Source organism: Poecilia latipinna, unplaced genomic scaffold (assembly GCF_001443285.1).
Source record: "Poecilia latipinna isolate Pla-1442-1.1 unplaced genomic scaffold, P_latipinna-1.0 Scaffold1333, whole genome shotgun sequence".
NCBI lineage: Eukaryota > Metazoa > Chordata > Actinopteri > Cyprinodontiformes > Poeciliidae > Poecilia > Poecilia latipinna.
The window spans coordinates 578-20,567 of NW_015113949.1; the positions used below are offsets into that span (position 1 = coordinate 578).

A 19,990-nucleotide genomic window follows, 5' to 3' on the forward strand; every position below is an offset into this window, starting at 1 on the left:
ATCACTCTGAGAATTTAGCTAAACACATAAGTTAATGGGAAATTTTTATCAGTTTTGTTTTCGGAAAAAAGACTTGTGGATCCCAGTGAGGCTAATGTGTTTCCATAATATTAAAATGTATCTTAATTTGTAGGTTAACTCTAAGTATTTAAACAGCTTTAAAGGTATGAAGATCTTGTTAAATCTCATGTAATGTCACAAAAGGTATGTTCATTCTAATTAGCTGTACGATGGATTGTTTTCCGTTATGTACCTTGAATGCACCATCACGCAGATACGTCTTTGCGTCACGGCCACGTCCAGCCCTTCCTCGGTGTGCGTGCTTTGCTTCCACCCTTGAATTACAGACATCATGGTGAGTTTCCTTTTTATTTAAACTCCTTTAAGGCCTTAAACTGAGAGATTTTACTGCAACTGACCGCTAAGCAAATTTTGAATCGGTCCCGGAGTTGTTTTCCTTAGTTTTTGAGGTTATTGAACCGTATTTTAGTAGGATGTGCTAAACCGGTGAAACGCAGGCACATGGGGCGGTGTGGTTGCGCTAGCGGCTAAAAGCTAACGGCTTTCTTTTAGGTTTTATAGTCAACTGCGGCAAAGCTGTCTGGTTTACATCTGCGAACATGTTCCTCTAAATTCATATGTTCATATTATTTTCAGTATGGTTGGTAATGTTCTTCCCCGTTAGCCTATAGCATGCTAGTTAGCTCAGCGCTGCTCTTTTGTGTCTGTCATTCAGGAACAAATGAACGAAATAAATCTGTCAGGAATAAAGAACTGGACCTTGACTAACATGAGCTGGCAGAGAGATAAAAAAAAAACCCAGCTCAATTTATTATAGTTTATTAGTGGTGTTGTGTGTTTGTGATATTTTATGCTTTTGTGTTATATTTTTTTTGATAATGTGAAAGCTTCTAGCGGTTTCCAGAGGGGCGGGGCTAAGCTCCCGCTGCGTTCACGTGTACTCAGAAAATAAAGTTGTGGCCACGCCTCGTGTCTATAATTGTAGCCCCTAAAGAATCAAAAAATTCACTGCATTTTTCCAATTTATTTGTGTTTCGTTGATTTGATTGAAAATCAAGTTTATTGAACAACTACAAGAAACCATCAATGAAAAGGAGCAGAAATGCATATAAACTTATTCAGATAGAGAAAATTTTTGTTTTGTTGTTTTTTCAGGTTTTATATTTAGTTAAAGAAAAGATTAACAGTCTTTTTGTCTTATAGATATCTGTCACACAATTAACAATATAACCAAGAAGAAAAATTGTGATTTTGTTTTTCGAAATTTATGCATCAAAGCATATGTTAATAAGCTAATTGTTTCTTTTATTGACCAATATGCCTTTTTAGTATCAGTTTAACAGAAAAGTAAAACGTAGCAGTATTTGGTGAAAATGTACCAATTTGAGTTATCAATTGATGAATTGTTTATATTAAACATTATTGCTTTCACACATTATAACATTTGATCAACTGAAGTAATTTAGATGTTAAGTGAAAGAAGATCAGCAGTGAATTTGTTCATTCAAAGCCTCCTCCTCTTCCTCAGGCGTCCTTATCCATGGCCCCGGTCAGCATCTTCAAACATGGAGCCGATGAAGAAAAAGCAGAAACTGCAAGACTGGTGGGGTTTTTGAGCAAATGTTGATTTTTGGAGCTTCATTTTACTCTCTGGCATCTCTGGATAATTTCTTGGTTGTGTTTTGATCTGCAGTCGTCTTTCATTGGCGCCATCGCCATTGGCGATCTGGTGAAGAGCACTCTGGGGCCAAAGGGAATGGTGAGTCGCCTAAAAACCTGGAGCTATTATTTGTAAATCTCTCATCAGTTTTCTGTGGTGAATAACGTGCAGTGATTTTTTTGCAGGATAAGATTTTGCTCAGTGGAGCAAAAGGCGGCACGGTGACGGTAACCAACGACGGAGCGACCATCTTGAAGGCCATCGGCGTCGACAACCCGGCCGCCAAAGTTCTTGTTGGTGGGTGGAAACCGAACGTTGCTCCCAGTGAAACGGGTTTCTCTGAATTCCTGATGTTCAGCAGATTCTGATTGTTTACGTGTCATGAAAATTATTTTGGTTTCCGAACTTTATTCCACTTCCTGTTGTCTGAAAGTTGTTTCTGTCCCTTTAATGAGTTCGTTCGTCTTTCCAGCCAATCACAGAGCTCGACTTCCTGATGGATGTTTTATTACTTCTGGTTCTGTTAATGTGATTATCCATTCGTCCGTCCGTCTGTCCGTTCACTCACCCACTGATTTTCTGTCCTTCATTCTTAGTTTTTTATTTTCACTATAAAACTTGTGTTTGATTTAAATGAAAACGTGAAAAATTGCTTATATTTCTGACCAGTGAAGTTGTCTCATTTGAGCAGCTGGTTACATTTTAACTTTAAATGCTGCTTGTTCATATGAGGCGGCGCCTGAAACGTCGAGCCAAACCCAAAGCAGAGGAATTGATGTAATTTCTCTGTAGACATGTCGAAGGTTCAGGACGATGAAGTTGGAGACGGGACGACCTCGGTCACCGTGCTCGCCGCCGAGCTGCTGAGGGTAAGTACAGTAACTCATACCTGGGAGCCAGCTGAGATTTTCCTTCCACTTAATCTTCCTCTTCCTGGTTTAGGAGGCGGAGCTTCTAATTGCCAGGAAACTCCACCCCCAGACCATCATCTCAGGCTGGAGGAAGGCGACTCAGGTGGCCAGGGAGGCTCTGAGGGAGGCTGCTGCCGACCACAGGTCAGAAAACATCCACCGGTGCTGGAAATCCTTGAGAATGCTTGATTATCAATCAGGTGTTTTCAAGGTTTGGAAACTGATTTTTATTTTATTTTTTTCCTTGCAGCATTTCTGTCAGGAAAAAGTTTGAGTCACATTCAGATATTTTCACATTGTTCCGTCACTCAAAACTGTTGAGGCTACCGCTAACTAGATGCTAACATACATTGGTAGCTAGCTAGCTTGCTTTTTTCTTTTGCATTAAGTTTGTACATTTCTCTTAAACTCCATTCATAATGACCTAACAAATCTTAAATTCAGATTTTAAAAAAACTTAAAAGGTCTTTAAATGTCTTAAATTCCATCCATAACAGTCTTTAAACATTTTAAATTATCAAAATCTTAAAAAGCTTGTAAAGTGGTAAATTTCTTTCATAATGGTCTTAAAAAGTTCTTAAAATCTTAAATTTGATGGATAATAGCGTTTTGAATTGTATGAATCCTGAACGTTTTCCTCTCTTCAAACTTAATTTAACTCCTTTAGCTCATGAAACAAATTTCCCATCATCATCCTGTTTGGTCTCCATAGCAACGACCCAGACCGCTTCCAGGAGGACCTGCTGAACATCGCCCGCACCACGCTGTCGTCCAAGCTGCTGACGCACCACAAAGACCACTTCTCCAAGCTGGCGGTGAACGCCGTCATGAGGCTGAAAGGCTCCGGCAACCTGGAGGCGATCCACGTCATCAAGAAGCTGGGAGGAAGCCTCACCGACTCTTACCTGGACGAAGGTGAGGCTCACGTCTGGCGGACGGAGGGGGCTCTGCTGTCCGAATGGCTCGTTGTGACGTTTCGGTGAACCTGTTTAGGTTTCCTGTTGGACAAGAAAATCGGAGTGAACCAACCGAAGAGGCTGGAGAACGTCAAGATCCTGATCGCCAACACCGGCATGGACACCGACAAGATCAAGGTAGAAAACGCTCCAGATCAGAAGTACTTTACTGAGCCTAAAGGCAAATTAAATGCTGTTCCAACTCATTTTAATTCAAACTTATTAGTTATTGTAGATGGTGATGGCTGATGCAGTCTGTGTTACAGCGAATTTGAAGAAGCCTCTGACTGAAGCTGACTTTTTTTAAGACAGTCTCATTAATATCCAATAGAGATACAAATTATCAATTTTTGAGTTAATCTAAAGTTGATTGGTTTTATGTATCAACTGACGGTTAATTGATAGTCGTTAGTCGGCCATTTTCTTAAAAATCTGCAGTTTCTCTAGAAAGCTGACTGTCCTCATAACATGAAGGGCAACATTTGTCATAATATGGTGAATTTTTAGAAAGTACATTATATCTTAACAATATTTTTGTCAGCTGTTAAATACTGGTAGGCCTGTCATGATAATAAATTATTCTGGACGATAAATTGTCCCAGAAGTTATTGCGATAAACGATAATATTGTGGTTTTGAGACCATTTTCCAGTAATACAATAATGCAGGAACACATTCTCAAAAATCTATAAATTATAAATTCTATTTAACATTTTAACACTGGGACTGAAAGACATTTTAAATATCCAAAATGAACAAAATAACAAATAAAATTAATCATAAAGTCTCTTTAAACAAAATTGTCCTTCAAAAAAAGGTTTAATTGAGACCAAAACATCAGAATGAAGATTTTTGTTATCCTATTTTTGGTAGAAAGAGAAAACGGATGAGTTTGTTTTAATTTATCATTTGACTAATTGATTTATTGCTTATTATGACAGGCATAAATACTGGTAATGTTTGTTGAGAAGTTGACGCTTCGCCTCACAACCTTAAGGAGTTTGTCAAGTGTTTAAATTTCAAAACAGAACCGCATAAAGTACGTTTCACAGCGAACTCTGTCTGCGCCGTTTCTCTGTCCCGTTCTGATAATATGGCCCCCCATCTTTGTTTTTGTATCAACTGGCTCCGCTAATGGATGACCAGTGGCGTCCTCTGCTGGATGGAGGTCAAACTACAGCAGTAAAAGTCTAAGTGGGCGTTATAAGCCGCTCTATCTATCAGAACTAATTGTAATGTTGTTCCTTGTTCTGCTCTGACGTCGGGCAGATCTTTGGCTCCAGAGTTCGCGTAGACTCCACGGCAAAGGTGGCGGAGATCGAGCTAGCCGAGAAGCAGAAGATGAAGGAGAAAGTCGACCGAATCCTGAAGCACGGCATCAACTGCTTCATCAACAGGTAAACGCTCAGGGTGGCGACAGAGGTCAAAGGTGCTGCAATTAAGTTGTTTTGGCTGGTTGTTGATCATGTGACTCGAAGAAACATGTTTAAATCGCAGTTTTTCAAAAGACGTTGATTTCAGTCTACAGAAAAACAAAGTCATTCTAACACAAGAAAATGTTTCGTTTGAAAAAAATCAGCTTTTGTTATTTGTTTTTTTCTAAATTAGCCTGTTTCCATGAAACGATTTTTCTTTCATAATTCCAGTTTGCACAATTTTCGGTGAGTAAATACTCAGCTAGTAGCTTTCCATTACAAATTTGCACATAACTTTAATATTCCGCTAATGTCGACTTGCCTGATGCAAAAAAAGCAGTTTTGTGAAAGACGCTGATTTCAATAAAGTGAAAATGACCTAATCCTGGTTCGAAATCGTTATCAAAATTGGTGTTTTACCATTACATTAATTTATTTTTTTGTAAATCCAATTGCACAATTTTATGGTCCAGGAGCCAGTGTTGCACATTTCAAATCGTAATAAAATAAACTGAAGTTTGTATTTCTAAACCACTTAAATAAGTGCCAGGGATGTAAATACATAATGTTTCTGTTCAGGCAGCTGATCTATAACTACCCAGAGCAGCTGTTCGCTCAGGCTGGCGTCATGGCCATCGAACACGCCGACTTCGCCGGCGTCGAGCGCCTCGCTCTCGTCACAGGTACGTTTCATCCTCACGTCTGATGTCCGTCATGTCAGACGGTTCGTAAATGGATTTACCGGGCGGATTTTGAGCTCCAGTTCTGATGGATCTGTGTCCGCAGGCGGCGAGATCACCTCCACCTTTGACCACCCGGAGATGGTGAAGCTCGGCCGCTGCAAGCTGATCGAGGAGGTGATGATCGGCGAGGACACGCTCATCCACTTCTCTGGGGTTGCCATGGGTACGAACGCATAAATCCACTTCCAAAAGGAAACAATTTCTCTTTCATGGGAGAAAAAATGTTTAATTGGAAAAAGTAAATGTCTTCCAACTTCACTTGGATTCGGGTTTTGAGACTTTAGTCCAAGTAAAAATATTTTTTTCTTAAAGCATTATGTTTCTAGTAGAGTAAGTATTAAATTTTTACATATTTTTATTGTATAAATCAGATTTTTGGATTGTAAATTGAATGTAATGATAAATGCATAAAAAGTAACTGTAATAAATATTTCAGATTTAAATATAATTATGAAATGCAGTTCATCCAGGTTTGAATCTCTGCAGTAGTTTAGGCCTCAGAGTGTGAGTCTAAAAAACCATTTAAATGCATTTAAAGCTGTGCATGTAAATGCTGCAGACTGCGGAGTGATAACAGTGCCAAAAATGTGTTTTTGTACAAAATTATAAGACTAAAAAGAAAACCATAAATACACATTTTAAAGCACAAAAGTGACTGATTAATTTCAAAGATGGTCAAAAAAATTGTCAAATTTTGTTTTTTCGTTAGTTTTGTTTTATTAATTAGTAAATTCATAAATTTACCATCCAAGGAAGATTTTCATTTTACTAAATTTAAATTTTTTTAAATTCTACTAATTTATGTGGATTTTTTTGGGGATTTCTGTTGTAAAACCTTAAGTTAAAATAGTTTTCATGTTTTAGGGCGCTTTTTTTGTTCCATACAGTGAAGTTATTTGACCACCTTAATGCAGATTGAGGCTGCCATTTTGTGACACTCTCCCATCAGTGAGTGTTTAACCTTTGACCTGGCCCTCCCCCCAGGTGAGGCCTGCACCATCGTCCTGCGCGGAGCAACGCAGCAGATCCTGGACGAGGCGGAGCGCTCGCTGCACGACGCCCTCTGCGTTTTGGCTCAGACTGTGAAGGAGCCGCGCACCGTCTACGGAGGAGGTACGGCGACAAAACCCCCGACACCTGTTAAAAATGAAACCTCAGATTAAAACGGATTTCCAATTTTAATTGATCTTTTTGTCAATTATTGTAATAAAAATAAACTGTATCCTGGCCCTAATATTCTGACCTGAATTCAAAGTGTAAATAAATAGAAGCTGTAAAACATGCTTGTCAAACAAGATGGCTGCTCTTGGTGAGCTGACACCGGTAGTAACCGGAAACCAAATGGCAAATAAAAAAAAATAATTAAATACTGAAGATGAAATTAATCCCATGTATCTGAAGCTTTTTGAAGAGTTTGTCCAAATTCCTGGATATATTCAAACTTCTGGAGGAAAATCTGGACTTTTTTTTGATGAGATTTTACTAAACTTCAAGGGATTCAGTCCAAACTGAGGAGCTTCTGCTTATGTGGTCACTAATCACCCTCGTTCTCGATGTCGCCCCCTTCAGGCTGCTCTGAGATGCTGATGGCAAAGGTGGTGAGCGATTTGGCCAATAGGACGCCAGGAAAGGAAGCGGTTGCCATGGAGTCATTCGCCAAGGCGCTCAGGATGGTGCGTTTGTTTCTCTTAAAAATTAACGTCAAAACTTACACAAACTGAACATTTTCTCTTTTTGTTCCCGTTTTCTTCTTTAGTTGCCAACCATCATTGCAGACAACGCCGGATACGACAGCGCCGACCTGGTGGCTCAGCTGAGAGCTGCACACCAGGAGAACAAAACCACATATGGACTGGGTGAGAACCAGCAGCTTGTTTCTATTTTTCTGTCAGAAAAACTATCAGGAATATTTTTTTAGAGATCTGTTTGCCAACTTCCTTGGTATTTTGTGTTTATTTAATTTCAGCATTAAGTTCAAAAATATTTATTTTGATTGTTTCAGTTTAATGAATGTTTATTATTCTTTATTAAAGGTGCAGAAAAAAATAAAGTTTATAGAGAAACAAAATTTCTAGTCCTGGAAATTTTAAATCGATTCAAAAAAATTAAAAATCAACTTTAGTTTGCTTGTTTATTTTTTTGTAAAATTATATTTGGAATAATTCCTTTATTATTTTTTTTATTTAAGAAAAAGCCAGTAGGCTAAGCTAACCTAATACTTGTCGTTTTATGCACAAACATATTTTTGTTTAAATATAAACTGATGCGATTTTAAAATAGTATGACAAAATATACAACTGTTTTAAATAAATATATTTATTTACATTGTCCTTTACTTTTTTCAGGCACATAATTTAAACAGAATCTCTGGACCATTTTGAATAGAAAATGTATTTTTTGAATTAAAATTGACTTATTGATAATCTTATATTTTATATTTTAAATGCTATTAAAATAGGGGGATATTTTTTTTTGTTAAATTAGTTCTTTTGTTCTTGAACCAGTCAAAACATAAAATGTAATTTAGTTTACTTTTCCCTTCTGTGATATGTAAAATATTACCACAAAAAAATGAATAACAGTAATAAATGTTTATTTTTAGCTTATTTGTATTGTGCTGGAAAAGTTTGACAAAATGCTTGAAAAGTCCTTGAGTTTTTGTGTGAAACGTGAGCTTCCTGTTTTGCGGCAGACATGTCCGAAGGCTCGATAGGCGACATGGTGGCTCTGGGAATCACCGAGTCGTTCCAGGTGAAGCGTCAGATGCTGCTGAGCGCCTCCGAGGCGGCGGAGATGATCCTCAGAGTCGACAACATCATCAAAGCTGCTCCCAGGTCAGACTTTCACTAATCTGCAGACGGTTTCCTCCCATTTGTTCACCTCATCTGAATTTACTTTGACTGTTCCCGCAGGAAGAGAGTCCCCGACCATCACCCCTGCTAAGCCAGGACTCGGACGACAAACAGGAGACGGATGAGATTTATTTATCACCTCTGTGTAATCCAGACTCGGTTTCTTTTTCCCCGTTAGCATTGCAGCGCCACAGATGCCTGGCTACAATTTGCTGTCAAACATTTAGAAAAGGAAGTTTGGATGTTGTTTTTGTTTACTGAAATAAAAACAAAAACTAAAGTTTCTGTGAGTGAAATGTTTTTGGTGCAGCTCATTGATGGTTAAAATATAAAACTTCAAGTTTAAACATTTTTTGTCTGTAAATCATCCTTTTATTTTCCTTTCTTAATTTTTTTAGTACTTTCTTATTTCACATACCTAAAATCTTAGTTTCCAACAATCAATTCAAGTTCTGAGTTAATTACTTTTGTGTTAGACTGTAGCAGCCATAAAACAAACATCTATTGGGTTCAATTGATAAAGTTTCCAAACAAATATTCCAACTGAACATTTAGAAATTAATTTTATCTTGCAAGCCTGCTGTTTGGTCCAATTTACATAATGAAACCTGAATGTTAGACCTCAAATGATTCCTGAAATACATCTAGATTACTTAAAATCCTTTCAAAATAAAGGCGCTGTTATTTTCTGTTGTGCTTAAAACAATCAAACCAAAATCTGTGCAGCATAACGGCTTCTTCTCTATCATATCTCCAGTTTCAGAGGCTTCAGGAAGTTTTCCGTTTGATGAAGCAACATTCCTCTTCAGGTCAGAGTGACCCAGACCTTAAAGTGTCAACACAATGTTACACAATCAAGCTGTCAACAGAACCACATGGTCCAGTTTTACTGACATCTTCAAAATCTAAACAAATCAAAAACACACATTTTCCCCTAATTTATTTTGCTACTTTGCAGTTATTTTTTTTAAGTGAAGACAGATTAATTTATTCTGCTAGTCCCTTAAAGATAGACTTAATATTTTTAAATTAACTGATAAAATAAAGACATTGTAATAGCTGGCAGTTTATTATCAGGCAAAAGAAGTTCAACATTCAGCCATTTAACGTCCAATCAGAACTCGTATCCAGAGATGTTTGTTTAAGGCATTTTGTCGACCTCCATTTTGTGGAAAATCAAATTTAATTTCTGGATGCGTAGCGTTTTCCGAAATTCTGCAAAGTCCATGTGGATGTACATGACTGATCATTTCTGCTAATGCGCCATTAGGATAGGTAAGTTAGCGCTTTAGCATCTTTGCTAACTTTGAAAGTGCCTGGTTAACGCACTTAACTTTGGTTAAGTTATTTTTTTTCTGGATAAGTTCTACTATTTTATTTGGTTTTGGAAATTTTGAAGTTGAATTAAGTTCGACATATATGTGCTTAAGTTTTTGTTATTGACTCAAGAATTGTTCAGGTAGTTAGACGTTTATATTCATGCTCGTATTTTGAAGTGGACGAAGATTGTTTACGCAGTACTTCCATTTTTTCCCTCCTCACGTTCTCTTTTTTATTTTTATTTTTTTCAATAACTGCATCTCATGAAATAAAATTATTCAAACTCCTTAGTCAATACTACCCAACAGTGGTGGGGACACTTCCCCTAGTCAGCTAATACTCTTTCATTTAGCACGTTAGCTAACTGAAAACGTTTAGCGCACATTTTTCCAGCTAATTTTTTGTAAAGTTTCAGTTGTGTGTTTATGTTGAAGTTTTCTATCTTTTGTTCTTTCCCTAATATCTGTATTGCAAACAAAGAGCACACAGGAAAAAGGTATGGATATAATTTGTATTGAAGTTAGCGCTTTAGCTTCTTAAGTAGTCTTTCTTTATAGATTTCATAATAAACGTGAAGTTGAGTTTTACGCCATTTCCGTTCAACCCTATGGCAGAGTTGTCTAGCAGATTAAACTGTTTGTGCATTTCTCCATGGAGATTTCTTCCTACCTACCAAACACAACCTTCACTTTAATGGGGGCCATGTAATCAATGATATCTGAAACTTTAGACTGAAAATCCTCTACCAACTCATCTACGTCATTACAGCTTAAGGACAAGGAAGAAGAGTAGATTTGATGAAATGTTTCTGTTGTGTTTTCTGTGAAAGTAAGTTTTGTGATAATAGCTGTTTGTCCAAGTGGGTTAACGGATAAAGAACATTCAAAGATAACAGGAAGTTATCCGACAGGCGACATCAGTAACAGAGACATTGGAAATATTCACTGATAACCAGGTCCAGTGTGTGTCCATGAGTGTGTGTTGCTTGTTTGACATGTTGTGTTAAACCAAAACTCTCCAATATATTAAGGATATTTTTTGCCCCTCGGTCTTGGGGGTTGTCAACATGAATGTTGAAATCACTGACAATTATTAAACAATCATAATCAATGCATATGAGAGATAGAAGTTCATTGAAGTCCGTAAAGAAATTTTCCACATATGTTGGAGTTTTGTATAAAGTTAGTATCAAAGTTCGTTTGTGGCCTTTTACCTCAATTCCAAGATATTCAAAAGACGTAAATTGACCCAAAGAGATTTTACTACAGTTCATGGTATTCTTAAATATTGAAGCCACACCTCCTCCTTTTTTGTTTTCTATTCTCACTTAAAGAATTATACGTAGGAGGCGCTGATTCAATTAGTATGATTGGTTTATTATTGTCATTCAGCCATGTTTCTGTCAGGAATAAAACATCAATATTACGCTCAGTGATGAAATCATTAATTAATAGAGCTTTAGCGCAGAGAGATCTGGTGTTTAACAGAGCCAGTTTAAATGACTTGGAGGCTGAAAGTTCTTCAGTCTGAGGATTGAATTAAGACCGCTGCTTTTTGTATTTCTGTTTTTTGTAACTTTTCTTGTAGCGATCCGGACAGGTAATGTCCTGCTATGAAATGTCGGGGGGCCAGACACATTCTGGAGGAAGACGGGTGTAAAAATAACATCTGGACCCCGGTCCCAGACCTCAGAAACGCAGAGTGCTGGATCCTCAGGGAGGTCAGAGGCAGGTGGCTTAGATGAAGTGAGGTCTGCTATGTTAGCGCTAAGGAGAGTCGTGCCGAGGCGAACCTGTTGATCCATTCCATCCGCAAATTTGAGAACCTCTGGTCCGGAAGATATTTCTTCGTAGGTATCTTATGAATGCAGTGAATTAGGGGAGGAGCAGAGAAGGAGGGGGAAGGAGGAGAGGAACCAGTCGCCCCGTTGGTGTTTTATCAGTTTGTTTTGGAATGACTTGCTTCTGATAGACGGAGGGATTCATCCTATTCAGACGTCCTTCAGCCTGATCTTCTGCGGTGATCATGTTGTTGATAAAATGAAAAATGTTTGCAGTGAGCAGCTTTATCCCGTGTTTATTAAGATTACATCCGCCTCTTCCAAAGAGGTGAAACTTTAATCCAGAGGTTATCGATGAAGGTCTCTGAGCTGGCAGAGCTTTAATCAGCCATTTGTTTATCATGCTAAAAGCGCTAATCATAAACATTAGTTCTGCTAAAGCTAAAGTGCTTCACTGACATTGTGTTTTGTGGAAACTAATGCTAGGAGACTACACTCTGACAGCTGAAGGAGGAACAGCTTGTCCTGCTCTCTCTCATACTTACTGATAACTTTTAGAGTTATTAAACTCTGGAGTGTTTTTCATCTCCCCATTGAGGTGATGGAATTGGACCATAAGAAATGACTTAAGTTGTCATTTTTCTATTGTGTGTTCAGAAAAATATTTAAGTCTTTTATCAGAATCTCAGATTTTTGCTTTGCCAGATCCTCGGGGTCGGTGGAGCCGTTCTGGTTCCAGCTGCTTGTTTACTTTTCTTTGGTGGAGCAGGTGTTGAAGTTGAAGGTGGGTTTCGGCTCACAGCCGGCCACGTCCAGGTGAGGGGTTCTCCCCGTTAGTCGTCCTCCAGGGATCTGCAGTGTGAGGCTTTTGTTTCGGCTCTGAGTGATTCAGGGCGAGCTGCTTGGAGCTGCTTGGGCGTACAACCTCTCCATTGATTTGAGGAAGAGTTGTTTCATTTCCACAGGTAGCGTTGATCTCAAAGTTCACCTCCAGCCGTTGAATCTTCATTTCTGAAAGGTGAAGTTGTATAATACTGCTAATGTCCCTGGGGTCGAACGGAGGCATTTTGCCCTGGTTCAACTTGGAGGTAAAGAAAAGTAAGGTCAACATAAAAGTAAGAAAATCCTCCACTCCTTAGGTTTGAAGTAATCCAGTTATGATGTCGATAATATAAATATAACTTTAAAAACTGTGACTTTAATAACTCTAAAAGTTACCAGTAAGTGTGAGAGAGCAGGACAAGCTGTTCCTCCTTCAGCTGTCAGAGCTTAGTCTCCTACTTTAGCATCAAAATACAATGTCAATGTAGTGCTTTAGCACCAGCAGAACTAATGTTTATGATTAGTGCTTTGAGCTAACTTTACCAAGAAGGAGATGTTTTATCTCTGAGCGAAGTTTGTTGCTGGACTGAGTGCAGTTTGAAGGAGGGGTTTCGCTTGTTCAGTGACGTCCAATCAGAGCAGCTGGAAGCTCTGATAAACCTTTAGGACCTCTGCTGAGCAGCAGTCTGTCACTCCGACCCGGACCGACATGCTGAGGCTGCTGCTCCTGCTGCTGTCCACATGGACGGGCTCAGCGATGGTCAGGTAGGACAAACAGCAGCTTCTTATTTACATTCATTCACTTTACAGACAAACTATGGCGCAAAACGACTCAAGTTTACAAATAAGGCGAATCAGGATTAATACTTTCCCCTAAAATATCTAAAACTACTGAATGTAAAGGGGTTGGGATCTCTTTATTTTATTTTGTTTTTACAGAAAATGCAGATTTTAGTGATCTGATCCAGTGTGGTTCAAAGTGGGGGGCGCAGGACCTGCGGGGCTTCAGGAGGCGATGAGGCGGACACAAATAAAATAAAAAAACAATTATTTTTTATCATAATTTTTGTTTTATCTTATTCAGTCTTTTTTGTCAATATAAATTATAAGATAAAATAATTGATTAAAATTTTATTTCTGATTCATTCATCAAACTGCTTTGCTTCTCAAGCAAGGAATAAATATAAAAGTTTATGATAAAAAAAGCCCAACTCTGCTACAACCATAAGAACTATGTGAATAAAATACAATTTGATATGATTAATATAAAATATATTTTCTTGTTACCAAAGAAGGAGATTTTGATTAAAAATTTCATTATTTGGAAATAAAGTCATAATATTGATAATAACATGGCGACAGAGCCACTAAAATTAGATAATACAAGGCAACAGTTATGCTAAATGAATGTAATAATTATTAAATAGTGAATAAAAAACATAAAAAATTTGATGTTTCTTTACACATTTTTTGATTGGGAACCCCTGACCTAGTCAAAGTTTTATCACCTCAGGGTTGCCTTGATGCGGGTTCCCTCCATCCGCTCTCAGCTGAGAACTCAGGGTCTGCTGGAGGACTTCCTGAAGGACCACCGGCCGGACATGTTTAACCGCCGCTACGCTCAGTGCTTCCCACCCGGAACGCCGTCCCTCCGGCTCAGACGCTCCAGTGAGAAGATCTACAACTTCATGGATGCAAGTGAAACAACTGCTTAGACCAAAACAAGGAGATATTTCTGAACCTGAAAACCAACACTGCTAAAATAAATCCAGTTCTGCAGAATTCACCTAATGAAAGCTTGTCCATGCGTTACAATGGCCTAGTCAAAGTCCAGGACGAAATGATGTTCACTCCAAAGCATTGTCTTTGTTGCAGGGTTCTTGAAATTTTTTGAAAATGCTTGAATTTCAAATAAGTGCTTGGCATTCAAACTGCACAGTTTAGTAATAAAGTATTGTTTGATTAAGAGCTTAAATTTTAAAAACTTTATTAAAACTTGAAACTAGCTAAATACCGTGTTGGTGTAGCATTTTAGCATACCCTTCTGTTGCATACGGTTGTTGGTATGGCACTTTAACATTAGTTTTCACTAAATACCATGTAGGTGTCATGCTTTAGCATTCGCTTAAACTATATCGTGTTGCTTTAGCATTAGCTTCAACTAAGTATCGTGTTGCTTTAGCATTAGCTTCAACTAAGTATCGTGTTGCTTTAGCATTCGCTTAAACTAAGTATCGTGTTGCTTTAGCATTAGCTTCAACTAAGTATCATGTTGATGTATTGCTTTAGTATTAACTTCCACCAAATGCCATGTTGCTTTAGCATCTTCCACTAAGTACAGTGTTGCTGTAGCAATTTAGCATTAGCTTAAATTAAATACTGTGTTGATGTAATGCTTTACCTTCCACTAAATAACATGTTGGTGTAACACTTTAGCATTAGCATATGCTAAATACTGTGTTGGTGTAGCACTTTAGCATTAGCTAAACAAAGTACTAGCATGGTAGCAGTGGCTTTAGTTAGTAAACTCTGAGGTTTTTGTGTCCTAGGCTCAGTATTACGGTGAAATCAGCGTGGGGACTCCTCCACAGAACTTCTCTGTGATTTTTGACACCGGATCGGCCGACCTCTGGGTTCCGTCATCGTACTGCGTCAGCCAGGCCTGTGGTACGCCATCAGAAACACACCGTGGAGCTAAGCATTCCCCACAGTCTACCAAAGAATCTGTACCAGGATATCTCCTAATATTAGAGGGATGTATTCTGGTCAGGACGGCTTGACTTTGGTGGAGTTTGCTGCAAACTGATAAGAAGTTCAAGGTCTGTGTGTCACTGTAGCGTACTGGGGAGTGATGAGAGCATTCCTGTCTGTTTGCAGCATTCCACCGACGTTTCAAGGCCTTTGAATCCAAAACCTTCCACCATGATGGACGTTCATTTGGGATCCACTACGGATCAGGACATCTGCTGGGAGTAATGGGTAGAGACACAGTGAAGGTCAGGTGTCCGTTTTGACCTGCGGAGATGTTTATTCAACCTGGAGAGTAACTTTCTGCATTTCTTCTGGATGTGATTTGTTCCAGATTGGGGACATGACCATCTTGAACCAACAGTTTGGCGAATCTGTGTACGAACCAGGTTCTGCGTTTGTGACGGCAAAGTTTGATGGTGTTCTGGGACTGGCCTACCAATCGTTGGCAGAGATCCTGGGAAATCCCGTCTTTGACAACATGCTGGCGCAGAAAATAGTGGACCAGCCAGTGTTCTCCTTCTACCTCAGCAGGTACATTTACACCTGCTTAGATCCTCAATAAGCTCATTGGGTGGTTGGTTGACGATGGCTTTCCTTACCTGTAAGGTAGTGACAAATCTCTACTTTACATGTATGTAATTAGATTGGTTTTACTTTGAGTTCTGGTTTATGGTATGTTTGACACCAGGAACCTTTAAGACCATGACGTGAACTACTATGAACAAGTTGGGATAGGTCTATCAGCCAAACAAAACAATCATTACATTTTTTTCATAAAATCAGTTTTAGATAAAGATGCTTAGATGCATAGTACCTCCTAACTCAATGTTTACACTTCTACGTGAAAATATGTGCAAACTGGCGCGTAATTATACAATTATACAACGTCTTTGAAAAGCAGAAGTGGAGCCTCCTGCACACCCAACAGCAATACGGAAAGTGGTTTATGGATGGTAAGTCAACAACAAAGCACTTGTTTTTTCCAGCAGTCATTGTACAGCGGTAAAACGAGCTGATCAAATGTGCTGGATCTCCCCTTGGGCTACTAGGTAACCCCAGCAGAGCTCCGCCCAGGGGGTTGTGGAGCTCTGCTGGGGTTGCTAGGTAACGGGCGGAGCTCTGCTGGGGTTGCTAGGTAATGGTGCAATACCCATAAATTGTGACTTAACATTCCAAAGGTTTTTGAAATGACTCATTTTCCAGACACCAAAAAATATATACATGAACATTGATAAAACTAACTACTGGGTGTTTTGTTTTTAGAAGAGATTTATCATATTTATTAAAACTTTTCTCTGTTTCTGCAGGAGAACAAGGACCAGCAATCCACAAGGAGAACTGCTGCTGGGAGGAATAGATGAAGCGATGTACAATGGATCAATCAACTGGCTGCCTGTGAGCGCAAAAAGATACTGGCAGGTTGAGATGGATAGGTAAATTAAGCTGCATTACGCTCTGCTACCACTAGGTATCAGTAAAGAATGTAAATGTTGCAGAAAATAAACATGGCCTTCTTGTTTCAGCGTGGTGGTGCAAGGCGGGGTCTCCTTCTGTCCCATTGGATGTCATGCCATCATTGATACTGGAACCTCCCTAATTGGTGGACCGACCCGTGACGTCCTGAGACTGCAGCAACTGATTGGAGCCACGCCCACAAATAACGGAGAGGTGGAGCTCTTTGAAAGCCAGTGTGGGGCGTAATACAACGCCTTATTAGAGACAAAAAAACTCAGAAATTTAAAGATTGACCTCAAAATGTTTTCCAGAACCAATTGTGAAATTTGAGTTTCAAAAGTCAAAAATTTACATGAAAAAAATCTGAAATTTTCAGATTAATCTCAGAAATTTTCTAGAAGACACTTGGAAATTTCTGAGTTTCAAAAATCAAACATTTGTGAGAAAAAAAAGTGAAATTTTGAGATTAATTAGAAATTTTCTAGAAAAAGAAACACCAACAGAGAAATATCTGAATTTCAAAAGTCGAAAATTTCCAAGAAAAATCTTGTTGGTCGCCAAGAAGTTATAAAATTTTCAACTTTGAAATTTTCTAACTGTCAAAAGTTGAAAATTTTTTAACTTTTGAAACCCAGAAAATTCCAAGTTTTTTTTTCCATTTTTTTTTTTTTTTGGGATCTTAGGTTATTTTTACAAATAAAAATATGGAAAGTGTGGCATGCCTTTGAATTCAACCCCCTGGGTCAACACAGTTTCAGATCTTTTGAGGATTTTCTTTTCCAACTTTTCTCATCTACACGATGAAATTTTCACACATTTTACAATTTTTTTTTTTAACAGTTTAAAATTTTTGACAGATTCTACGCTGGATTTAGATGCATACTTTGACTAGGCCATTCTAAAACATAGATAAGCTGTTAATTAAGCAGCTCATGATATGTTTGGCTTCATGTTTCAGGTTGTCATCGTGCAGGAAGGTGAATCTCCACTCTAATCTAAAGTGTGTCGTCCCACAGCATGATGCTGTCATTACCACTTCTCAGTACATTTAGTTGTCATGATGCTGATTATTCTCTAACAAACCTCTGAGGAACATTGAAGAAAATCTGCTTTTGTTTATCAAACGTAGCTAAATGTAATGATATTAGCTTGTTTTCTAATTTGTAGAAATGTTTTGTTTCAGTTTGTCATCGACTGCACCCGATTGTCCAGTTTGCCTCGCATCACCTTCATCCTGGGTGGGAAGGAATACACGCTGACATCAGAGCAGTACGTCAGGAAGGTGAGGGAAACTTCAGCTTGTTGTTGATTCTCATGTTCTTTCCTGATGACGTTTGCTTGTTTAAATGGTTTTATTGGGTATTTAAACCCTTAATGATTTCTCCTGCTTGCTTTTTTATCAAATTTTGACGTTAATATGAAGCAGAGATAAGAAGAGTAGACATAAAATACAATTTTCAAATTAAATGAAAAGAACAAAGCAATTTTTACCAAGTTTCTCTTTGTTGACAAAAATTGAACAGATTTTCCCTTAAGATTATAATTTGAAAATAGTTTCCTGTTTTTATTTAAATTCTTAAAATATGTCTTATGATCAGAAACATTTAAGAGTGACAAAAACACAGAGACAGTATGATTTAGAAGAGAAAAGCTTGAATCATGAGAAAAAGTTTAAAATAAAAAAAAAAGGAAGTAATGCTACATAAACATTTGATTATGGGGAAAATGTCAAAATTATGAGAGGAAAGTTAGAGTTCAAAAAATTTAAATGAGAAAAAAGTTAAAATTATTAATAAAAAGAAAAAATTATGAGAAAAGATAAAATTAAAACAAAAATATGTGGAAAAAAGTTAAAATTATGAGACAATTTTAAAATGAGACAAAAGTTAAAATTATAAGTGAAAAAATTAAATAAAAAACATTTAACTTGAGATAAAAAGTCAACATTATGAGAAAGAAGTTCTAACAATGGGGAAAAAATCTTGAAATTATAAGTAAAATTAAAATTACAAGAAAATGTTCAAAAAGAGCTGATGTGAAAAAGTTGAATTTACAAGAAAATATAAAAAGTCTGTGAAAGTTTAAGAGAATAAAGTTAAAATTACAAGAGATGGTTGAAATAACAAGAAAAATTTTAAATTACAAAAGATTTCACAAAGAAAATCAAAAATTATGAGAAAGATGAAATTACAAGAGAATAATTAAAATAAAAAACAATGAAATTCTGAGAAACCACAAGAAAAAATTTACTTCAAGAAAATGTTGAAACTTTGAGGAAATATTGAAATTAAGAAAAAGTTTAAATCATGAGGAAAAAATATTGAAAAAGCTCAACATTATGAGAAAAGTAAAAAATTTGAGAAAAAGCGTTTAACTTAAAAACTAAAACCACTACGTGCAAATGAACTGAGAAATTAGATTTTTAGAAGATAAACATCTTGTTTAGAAAGAACTGCAGTTTAAACTTTCTGCCTTTTATTGAAGATATTATTTCCATTTTATTCTCAACATTTCAACTTTATTCTGTTATGGAAAATAAAAATCCACTTAGTACTCCTTCACAGAAGCAGAAGAAATTTGTAAAGCTGCGTCACTCCAAGAGATTAGTAAAATTAGATAGTTAAGCCTCAACATCACATGTTTAATGTTTAACAAAGCGATGATTTCTCATTAAAATCCGTTTTTATCCTCTTCCCTGTGGGTCTGCGGCCGACAGGAGCCGTTTGGCATCAGTGATCTGTGTTTCAGCGGCTTCCAGGCCTTTGACATCATTTCCCCTGAAGGCCCGATGTGGATTCTGGGAGATGTATTTCTGACTGAGTACTACAGCATCTTCGACAGAGGACTGGACCGAATCGGGCTTGCCCAGGCCAGACACCCCATCGAATGATGAGTATTTCCTCTGGCACAAGAAGATAATAACTTTTTCTGTGCCTCTTCATTTTTAAGATAAATCTGGACATTTATCTTTTATGTTAAAGTTTCCTAAACAACCAATATTCACACTAAAGCTGAGAGGTTTGCTCCCCTTTCCACTGAGTCACTATAATGAGGACTGCAGTCTCGTCTTTGACCACTAGATGGCGACCACGAACATGTCATTTTGGGCTGTTAGCGGCTAATTTAGCTTCTGTCTTGTCATCTAATGTGTATTTAAATTAAAAACCATAAACCTGCTTGTTTTTTCTTGTATTGTTTCCTTTTTATGGTTTGTTCATTTTATGTTGATCACCAATTTCTGAGACATTTGGCTTGTTTACTTTTGTACTTTTGTTTAATTTTAGTGCAACTTCAATATGACCCAT

The 19,990-nt window shown here is 37.6% G+C and overlaps 2 protein-coding genes across 2 annotated transcripts; both read left to right on the forward strand.

Annotated features, from left to right (window-relative positions):
* Positions 1–249: 249 nt before the first annotated feature.
* cct2 (chaperonin containing TCP1, subunit 2 (beta)) lies at positions 250–8,837 on the forward strand. Its single transcript, XM_015055746.1, has 16 exons — positions 250–355; positions 1,550–1,624; positions 1,715–1,780; positions 1,867–1,978; positions 2,474–2,550; positions 2,624–2,736; positions 3,305–3,507; positions 3,586–3,686; positions 4,817–4,944; positions 5,542–5,645; positions 5,749–5,868; positions 6,690–6,818; positions 7,275–7,378; positions 7,462–7,561; positions 8,398–8,539; positions 8,618–8,837. Exons 1-16 carry the CDS (start codon positions 353–355, stop codon positions 8,646–8,648), a joined length of 1,608 nt encoding a protein of 535 aa, XP_014911232.1. The 5' UTR covers positions 250–352; the 3' UTR covers positions 8,649–8,837.
* A 4,300-nt stretch (positions 8,838–13,137) lies between these two features.
* nots (nothepsin) lies at positions 13,138–19,861 on the forward strand. The gene is made up of 9 exons (XM_015055747.1): positions 13,138–13,244; positions 13,993–14,173; positions 15,029–15,146; positions 15,357–15,475; positions 15,562–15,761; positions 16,538–16,663; positions 16,754–16,898; positions 17,869–17,967; positions 19,402–19,861. The coding sequence occupies exons 1-9, from the start codon at positions 13,189–13,191 to the stop codon at positions 19,573–19,575; spliced, it is 1,218 nt and encodes a 405-aa protein (XP_014911233.1). The 5' UTR covers positions 13,138–13,188; the 3' UTR covers positions 19,576–19,861.
* The last annotated feature ends 129 nt before the right edge of the window (positions 19,862–19,990 follow it).